The sequence below is a fragment of the Eurypyga helias genome, unplaced genomic scaffold, assembly GCF_000690775.1.
Source record: "Eurypyga helias isolate BGI_N326 unplaced genomic scaffold, ASM69077v1 scaffold15014, whole genome shotgun sequence".
In the NCBI taxonomy this organism is placed as follows: Eukaryota; Metazoa; Chordata; class Aves; order Eurypygiformes; family Eurypygidae; genus Eurypyga; species Eurypyga helias.
The window spans coordinates 24,280-34,497 of NW_010248370.1; the positions used below are offsets into that span (position 1 = coordinate 24,280).

The following is a 10,218-nucleotide window of genomic DNA, read 5'->3' on the forward strand; positions in this document are numbered from 1 at the left end:
TAAGTCTACCACCACAAAAGCAAGTTATCTATTTGGCTTGGCAGGATGGAAGGAAAGGGAAAGAAACACACACACATGAATCTGGAAACTATTTCAAACCATCCCCCAAAAAAATCACGTTGTTTTTTGTTTTGGTTTGTGGGGTTTTTTTTGCAAAAACAGCCTGTGAATTATGGTAGTCCCCAAGAAATTGTCAGAAAAGATGTGGCAAACTTGGAGTCTGTCTGCTTTTAAGGCATCTGCAAGACCTTCATTTGCAGTAAAGTCTTCTCAAATGACCAACGTAAAAGAAGCAGAGGAGCATCTATTCATACAAAGCACATGTCTAATTATATATCCACAGAAAGGCTTCTACTGGTTACCAAAGAACAAACTCTTAAAAATCAATCAGCGAGAACTAACATATGCAAAAGGTCAGCTATCGATGATTTCCATGCAAAATAGAGAAACAGAATGCTCTAGAACAAGACAAAACAGCATTTCACTTTGTGAAAACCTGCAGCAATTCTGAAAACGTACAGCAAACCAACTAAGGCCACACACAAGAGCACAAGAAAGAAGTCTTGAGAATCTTGAGAATTCCCCATTCTTATGTCTTCAGACTACAAAACGCTGAGTAAATTTGTTAGTAAGTTTTCTTCAGATACTAAGTGAGTTTAAAAAGTACATATTTACTTGAGACCAGTAGTTTAATTACCAAACATAGGAGAATAAATTGTAATCGTAACAGTCTTAAAAGCAGAGATCAGTCAAGGTTCTGCTCAAGTCGGTAAGAGTTTCACAATTTCAGAAGGCAGTATACCTCTTTCAGAAGACAAAAATGGGACTAATGAAGTTTGAAAGTCAATTTCCTATAAACAATGCAACCAGTTATTTATCTGACATTTACAAAACACTTGAGACAATATTTTGCAATATATTTACCCCATTAGTGAAGTACGTCTCTAAAACTTTCAGGCCACAGTCTATACGCTTTTCATCTGAAGATACCTCATATTCTGCCTAGGGGAATGGAATTGAAAATTAAATTATGTTCAGAGCTGTTTGGCACTACAGTCTTTTACATGATGCTAGGTAAATTTTACCATGAATAACAATGCTCCTAATACCAAAGAAACTGAAGGCTCTCATTGTTTAAAATCTATTTAAAGATTTTAGACTACAGAGTGAAACATGTATGAAGAACAGTCTTAAAAAAAGCACATGGAATTTGACTTTTGGAAAACATATGAAACCTAACAATTAGTCTAAATGCAATTACAGAAACTGCATCCTACAGGTTAAATTAGATCAATTACAATGAAGTAGTATTTAGGTAGTACTGTAGGACAGAATGATGCAGATGGTAAATAATTAAAGAAGAGTATAATAATTGGCTTTTTCTTCACTGTATTTATTTTTTTTTACTTCACGTATTTTTCTTTACTACAGCATTGGGTAAAACCAGGATAAAACTGCTACTTTCTACAAGGTCATGTTAACTGGAAATAAGTGAGATCCAAACAGAACTCTACTTCATTTTTGCAGAAAACAGAACTGAGTAGACACAAAATTTTGTGAAGTTTTTTACTTGGCAGTGTATGGAGCTGTGGTGTAAAAAAAGACCACTGCGCAATACAGTGCATTTTGCAGATAAACGACTGGCAGCTTAATAGCACTCCAGAGGTAGCTGCTTGGGGGGGGGGGGAACCAAACCAACACCACAAACCACCACCAAACAGACACTAGTATTGAGAAATTGCAAGGACTACTTACTGTTAATAATTTTAAGGAATAATCTAGAAGCAGACACCAGAAGTTACAACACTTAAAGATAACACAGTATCTGGGGAAAGGTGAATTAGACAAGAGCAATCTCAAACAGCAAATTGTATTGGCTTTGTAAGCTGGGCCAACTCAATCAATTGATTATTTCATATCTCAGAATGTAAATGCATGGTCCTAGGAACAAAGAATATATAGCAGACTTCCAGAATGGAGGGCGGTATCGTACAAAACAACAGCTTGGCACATTGGGACAACAGTTATTAAGAACCTCAGAGGAAGTTCCAAGTGATAAATCTAATCAGAAGAGAAGTTATGTACTTTTATAAAGCAAACTATAACACTGAAAAATGACAGGTCAAGAACCAAACACAGAGTACCTGAAATAACAGAATCCCTGAACTCCAGTTCCGCAATCAATTGCAACTAACCCTCACTGACTCACTAGTAAGTCATCAACATCTTTTTCTGCTGAGACATTATGGTATCAACCGCTGCAGCACATTACTCAAATCCATAAACAATTCCAAGCCATTGTTTTTGCTACTTGAATTCCACAACAATCAGTTTAATGGTAAGGAATTCTTCTACAACTACAAAAAACCTGAGCAGGTCAGAAAAGTTAATGAACCGCAGCAGTGCACTAAACAGCTTTAAGATTTTTCAATTATGCCAAAGTAGTCACCAATTTAATACAGTTAGGCATACTATTATAAGCAGATACTGTAATTTAAAAGGAAGTTTAAGAGACAGCCTTGTCAACTAATTTCTGTTACTCACAGAATTTAAGTGGGAAGTTTGAGCTGTCACCCATTCTTTTTCATACTTGAGTAACCTTGTCCCCAACTAGTGAAATGAGTCACTAGATGATTGGATAACTGTAATTCCTCGGTTTAATTTCTGTCACTTTTGTGAAATAATTGAACAACTCTTCTTTCTGTAAAGCCAAGCTGACTCCAGACTTAAAGGTCACACCCTCTCAAGAGTTAGTTTACCCATCTTAGCAGCCACTATAGGTAGACAACAGAGCCTTGTACTACCCTGCTTTTGCCATTTTGGCCTCCTGAAATAATCATGCTGCTGAAATCACATTGCTCCATATAAGACAGTTAGAAAACTCTTTTAAATAAGATACAAGGGATTTAAGACTATGGCATTTTATGCCAGGAAGTTTATTTTCAGAAAGAATAAGTCTAAAATTTATATAAAATAAAAAAAATTTAAAATGGCAAAACCCAAAGTAAAATTCCACCACCTTACCCTTTCCTACCACATTACTGCCTTACAAACGAAAACCAACACAAAACTTCTCAAGCCCACCTCCCAATCCCCAAAAAAGCTTGAACAAGCTTGCTGAAGTCCTGTCCAGAAAAACAAATCAGGCTAACTCAGGAACCATCTGTAAGAGCTAGTAGGTAAACACCTACTCCTTGATACCTCACCTCCTTGATGAAGGCAGCATGCTAGCTTTCAGGCCATGAGAGTCACTGATTACAGGTTATCTTAGCTCCTAAGGGACTCCTGTTTCAGGGGTTCCCAAGCATACTTCTTCCCCACGACTTTTCAAATGGAAGTTAAAAAATAATAATTAAAAAAAAATTATTGTGAAATCATCCCTTACATCAGATATCTCAACTATGACAGTGTTGGTTAATGCACAGCAGTGTTGCAATCCACACACTGTAGGCTGCATATTTCAAAACAATTCAAAATTTTCAGTTAGCATAAGACACTTACTTCTTAGAGACAACTTCACCTGAAAAATGACATCTGTAGAGCAAAGGCACACCTGCCTTGCAGTCATGTCTAAGGTTTTTTCCTGCTTTGTGCTGTCAGACATTCTGCTACTCCTTATCCAATCTTTCAAGAACTAAAAACGTGTACACAAGTTGTAGCCATTGAGGGTACATCCACAGTTGTCAGTGGTCTCCCCGTTGTGTGATACCCATTACAGGCTCTGGTTTACATTCACTTAAGAATATCTAGCTCCGCTATTCTGGATTTACATTCAATCCATTCCATGTCTCCAACTGTCAAATTGGCCTCTAGAATTTGGTGCCGGAACAGCTCCCAACAGTCACATAAGTATGGTGAAGTGCACTTGGGGAGTATGCCTAATTGCACAAAGATGCATTGACAAGTAAGGCAATTCTACCCACTGGATACTAAGGTTCCTTTTTAGCTGATCAAGTGCCTCAGTTTACACTCCCATAGGGAGAAGGGCGATATGGTGAAGTGGAGAGCACAGCAATAACCCCATGTACTTCCTTACACCCTGCACCTTTCAGAACCACCTTGCATTCTGATACCGTATTTTGGGACACATGTAAGCAGCAGCAGTACCCTACTTCCGTCTTCTTTGGTCATTTGTTCCCTGAATATAAGAACAAAAACATGTGGGATGAGGAAAACTGTTGTTTTGGCAGCAATCTCAGTTTAAGACTAGATCTTACAGTGTTTAGCTTAACTATGAGGGACAAAGAATAAAAAGCTCTGAGCTACTATTTGCTTCTCTTAAGGACTGTCATGTGCCTGCCTACTCTTCTGTTTACTTCCCCCCACTCTCCCAGCCCTCCAGTGAGGGTTATGTCTGAGGATTTTTTACAAAACATGGCTGCGGGCACAATTCCTTCCTCCACCTCATTCTTTAGCATTAGATACCCAGATGTAAATGTATCAAGACAAAACACTTCCTTTTCCCTTGGTCTACTAAAATCTGGTTTCTCTCCTTCCATAGATGGTTCCCTAGATTTCCATCTCCATTGTATTTTTTTTTTTTAATTAGCACGTTCTGTCTATCCTAGGGCTTCCATGCAGGTTGCTACATTTTCAAGTCTAGGTTTACAACATTTTAAAGTCTGAGGATCATAAATAATATTCATTGTACACACATCCTTTTACGCTCGAGAAGTCAAGCAGCCTATCTTTCTAAAATTATTCCTCTCATTGCCATCATGCCCATTTTTGTAGCTCTGACCATACCAAGATGGCTGAGATTTTGTAGTAAATATTAAACATCCTCCTCAAAATAACAGAGCCAGAGTTTTTTGACATTCATCAAAAGTTACAGCTTTACAGTTGGAAAAGAGTAAATGGCAAAGAGTAAACCACATTATATTTTCATGTAAGCAGCACTCAAACAGATGTGTTTGGAGTAAATTAATATTTTGCCAATTGTTGTGTGTTAACCCTGGTAGGCAGCTAAGCCCCACACGGCCACTCACTCACTGCCCCTCCAGTGATAATCAGAAGGGCAGAAGTGAGAAAACTTATGGGTTGACATAAAAACAGTTTAACAGATAAAGCAAAGCTGTATGCACAAGCAAGCAAAATAAGAAATTTGTTCACTTCTTCCCATCAGCAGGCAGATGTTTAGCCACTTCCAGGAAAGTAGGGCTTCATCATCACACTCAATGGCTACTTGGCAAGACAAACACTGTAACTTCACCCTTCTTTCTTCTTCCCTCAACTTTATATGCTGAGCGTGATGTCACATGTTATGGAATATCCCTTTAGTCTGCTGGATTCAGCTGTCCTTGCTGTGTCCCCCTCCTCACTTCTTGTGCATCCCCAACCTACCCACCAGTGTAGCAGTGTGACAAACATAGAAGGCCTTAACACTGTGTAATCACTGTTCAGCAATACTAAAACATTCTTGTTATCCACACTATTTCGGTCAAAAATCCAAACCAGAGCACAGCATGAGCCACACTGAAGAAAATTAACTGTATCCCAGCCAAAACCAGCACAAAAAAATCAAACTTTTTAGAAACAAAAGTGTATAAGCTATTGCCTACTGATATCCATCTCCAATTCCTCACTGCTTACCACTGCATCCAGAAATTCAATGCATCTTTTCAAATCTGGTCTGGAATCACAGAACTGTCTGAAGAGAAGTCTTCCTATAGGCTGTTTGTCACAAAGCTGGTTATAGTCTCTTTCTGAGAAAGAAATAATAATTAAATATCTTTTATTTTATTTTTATCTCTGACACAGCATGGCCTTATTCACATTAGAGAACAGGTCAGAAAAGCATCACTCAACATATTAACATATACAGCAAAGACATCAGAAACACGCAATGATCCCAAAAAATAGTGAAACACTCCCAGCAACATTTGTCTCCCACAGACTGCCACATTTATTAAAACACACAATGAATAATATGCTTAAGTTTCACTGAGGTTGGTGGGTGGAAAGAAACAATATTGTGAAATAGCAATCTCAAAGCAAACAAGAATGTTTGGAAAGAAGGAATACCAGATAATAATAAAAAAGGTTAAAAAATCATTACAAGACATTAAGAAAAAAGTGAAATACATTACCATGTCATTCAAATTACAACATGATTCCTTGTTCCAATTCATGGCTTTGTACAATTTTCCTTCAGAGGCAGTTTCCTTTAATAAATTAAGAGCTGTGATACAGCTTTTATTTTCTGATAAATTTATCTCCTCATAAATTCTCCATCACATTAAAAGTTTAATAGCTTTTTGCTAATTAGCAATCAGAAGCAAGACAGAATCCCTTCAGTTAACATCACCAAAATCTTACCCTTCCTTCTCAAAAACATCAGACAAACCATTCTACAGGACACCTACCGATTGAGCATCTAATACCTTCACAGTGACTAACAGGTGGCAACTTCAGCATCTCCTTCCATTTTTTACTACGCCCACTCCGTTTGCCTAGAAGAAAAATATGAGTAATGTAAAACAGAGTACTAAGTCAGAATAAAATTAAACATAACATCACCAGCATAAAATTAGATCAGTTCTGCACAGATCTGTTAGACTGCTTTTCATGCCTAGGAAAAAATCCATCTACAAGGATATCCAAACCAGTAACAAACTTGATGTACAAGAACTTTTATATGAAACACTAAGAAATGCATAAAGTCTTTTGCAAGACAAATAGTTTGTATTTTGGCTGTGCATACAGAATGTTATGCAGAAGACAAGGCAAATATGTAGGTACTCTGAAAATTCCAAACAAAACAAAGGTAAAAACAAAAAAAAAAATTAGACTTCTCTCTCAACCGTGGTGAAGAGTGGACGGTGAAGGTGAGTAACAACATACATAGCAAAAAGTTCTTGAACACATTTTTGGATAACCAATTTGTACATAAATATTCTCTTTCTTTTTTTAAGGTCAATAATCGGAATAAGAGTAGAACCCACTAACAAATGAGTGTGCATTACTCAGATACACACCGTTTATTCTAGACCATAGGATGATACAGGATATCAGAAGAACTTAGCTTCTGTTGGATTCAGACGTTTTCGATGCTTCAGATTTCACAGCAATATTATTAAACCGATATAAAAAAAAACAACTACACTACTTTCCCCACTGTTTCTCAAAAATATGTATCTGTGCTTCATTTGCTATGTTAAATTGAAATTTTAGCACTTTATTTTGACCTGAGGAAGCCACTTCCACTTACAGAAGATAAGCATACTTATTCAAAATGCAAAGAGAGAGATACAGCAATGTACTTTTTTTTTTAATTGCAAAACATTTCAGCGGAAGAGTAATTTTTGTGCTGCAAAATATTTTAAAAGATTTTACTAAGTGATATGGCCAGATGCATTTTCACATGACAGAACAGCAGCAAAACTGCACTGAAACTTTCTAACTGTACCAAAGCAGTACGTGCTGTTAACCACAATGGGAGAGAAAGGAAGGGAGTTACCCTATGTAACCCGAACAGAAACTAAACAGCAAACAGTACTCAACTCTTTCAGAATTAAATCGTTAAGGAGAAAGGAACTAACATCTTCAGAATAATAAAATATTTATTTAAAGAAACTGTTCTTCACTCCAACATACAGCTTCTTGAACAGTTCCACCACTGCAGTCAGAGCTGTTCCAGCTTAGTGTACCTTGGCTCCTATCAAATTTACATGATCTTTGCTAGCGGGAACATTGACATCTCACTGTGCTGCTGCAAGAAAACATTCTCAACTCTAGCTTCACTAGAAAAGAAAACAAGGAATACGAAACCTTAAGAAGCTGGCTTGCAGAAATTCTTTGAACTGATACCTACTCTCCAAAAAAACTTCTGCATTTTATTTCCTGATGTTGCTTTCTAAGTCATTCGCCTTCCAAAATATTTCAGAATACAACCGTATCGAGTCTACTTCCCTCCTCATACTTCATGTAGCACCAAAACAAATCATGAAGCTGTAATTACCAGCATCATTAAAACAAAGTCCAACTACTTTAACAACATATTTTTGATGTTAAAAATAAGTTGAACATATGCTTGAAGAAAATCCAACTACACAGAGCAAAGAGCATTTCTAACAGAACTGAACACAAACAAAATCAAGGAAGACGTAACACAATCTGTACACATACATTGACTAGAAAAGGCCTGGGTGTACATTATCATGTGATCATGAAAAACAACTGACAGAAGCACCAACTTAATTTCTAACCACGCAAGTGAAAAATACACTAAAGCTGCAAGGTCCACAAGAGTTACATTTATTCTGGTAGAAGCTGCTCAGAACACTCATTCATGCATGTCAGAGTACAATCAGTATCGACCAAGAATGGCAAACTGACCCAAATTCATAACACAATGCCATGCAGAAAAAATAAAACTGAACTGTGATATCCACCAAGTATATCATTTTCTGAAGCATAGTCAAAGAAAAAACAAATAAATAACCAAACAAAATCCCCAAAAAACACGGACCAAAGAGAGGATGACTGGTGCTTTATACTTATATACTTGGACTTTATGTAAGTCCAACACAGGAAAGGCTGCTGTATTTTGCCCCAAAATATCTGGACAGTTACTTGCAATGTGACCATTAGGAACTTCATTTTACAAGAAGAGACTACATGCTAAAATGCAGTTGAATTCACCATCCTATAGAAGTCAATAAAGACGACATATAATTTACACATGACACAAGAATCAAGTGCTTTGGAGTATTAGCTAAATCAACATGCTCTCTCTTTTCTCTGAGCTGACTGTTGTTCTGTTCATAGCAAATGCACAGAAAAAGCCTGTATGTCCCAATAATGTAAAGAAGCTGCATGACCTACATCATTTACAGATAAATCAGCCATTTCTGGTAAAAGTTATGGGAAGAGGCCAATTTGTTTGTCATATTATTCCCTAACTGCAAAATCCTTTTCCATTTCTGAGGCAGTTTAAAAGTAGTATCCAATCAAATTATAATAGTTGTGGTTTGTAAGTGTCTTAATATCGATTTCAGAGCTTCTATTCTGGATCTCATTTTAAAATACTTTAGATAAAATTCTTCCAGAAAGACCAACAGCTTACTTTCCAACACAGCAGCAACAGAGCCATTAGGTTAATCTGCTTTATGGGTGACCTATGTGGTTCAGATGAATTACCACTTTTGCCTCTGTCAGATGTAATTGCTGGCTAGGACAATGTCCAACTCAAAGAGACTCATCTTTTACAAAGAGAAGTGTGGATGCAGCAATACACAATTACAGTGAGGAAACACTGCAATTACGTTTCCAGGTACATGAGAACTTTACCTTCTTCTCTTCCCCAAATTACTTCTTAGAGTTAGAAGGTCAGCATTTATCCCTTTACATGTTTTCGCTTCTTAAAAAGATGAGCACCAAATTCGGTTAGGTCATTGCGTTAGAATACAGTATGGGAAAGATGCCTACATGTTTTCATTTTTCAACATCATTTTTTTAAACTTCAGAGGAACATCTGAAAAAAAACTTATCTAAGGCAAGGTAGTTGGTTTACTCATCAGTAAAAACACAACTAGTTGCAAGAAAAGAAACTGCTGTGGCAAAACAAAATCATCTGGTATAGAAATAGATTTTAGCAAGTAAGATTATTTTTCAAGTCATCAAATAGATTTCCCACAGCCACAGTGATATTCCTTACAGGCAGGATTTGTAGCATGATTCTAATTTCACTGAGCACAATGTTCACTAAACGTTATCAGTCAGTCTTCCTTGAGATAGGTAGCTTGGATTTTGCCCTACAGAATGAAAATAGTGAGAAGCATCATACTATCTTTGGCTAATAAATGTACACAGAGTACACATAGTAAAATTCAGTGGCTACTACACTGACGCTGAGATTCTGCCATTGAGTTGCTCAGGGACCTCTGTGCTTCAGCTTTCCTGTCGATCAAGGGCAAGCAACGTATCTCTGTGGCTGAGAAGCACACAGCTACACAGCACTGAGGGATGCATGATTGCTACACCACCATTCTTGCAAAACTGATTCCACAAACCAGATTGTCAGATACCAGCTGAGAAATTCATACTAGACCACACCCAGATAAACTCTGAAAGCAAAAACCTGCAACAAGAAGACGACCTACAACATGTCTTTAACTGTATAAATCAAACAATTGGTTCAATGAAAAATGCAAAAGGATTGATGCAGAAACTCTGCATCATCTACCTTGAGATGCATGAGAATAACCCAGGTACACA

At 37.1% G+C, this 10,218-nt stretch overlaps 1 protein-coding gene across 1 annotated transcript in view; it reads right to left on the bottom strand.

Annotated features, from left to right (window-relative positions):
• The window catches only part of GRK4 (G protein-coupled receptor kinase 4), a 24,395-nt gene extending 17,948 nt beyond the window's left edge, over nucleotides 1-6,447 (bottom strand). Inside the window, exons 1-3 of the mRNA XM_010151029.1 lie at nucleotides 6,366-6,447; nucleotides 5,593-5,705; nucleotides 925-1,002 (exon numbers count right to left, since the gene is read on the bottom strand). Coding sequence (XP_010149331.1) covers nucleotides 925-1,002; nucleotides 5,593-5,705; nucleotides 6,366-6,417 — 243 coding nt within the window. The 5' untranslated portion in view covers nucleotides 6,418-6,447. The remainder of the gene's footprint in view (nucleotides 1-924; nucleotides 1,003-5,592; nucleotides 5,706-6,365) is intronic.
• Nucleotides 6,448-10,218: the final 3,771 nt, after the last annotated feature.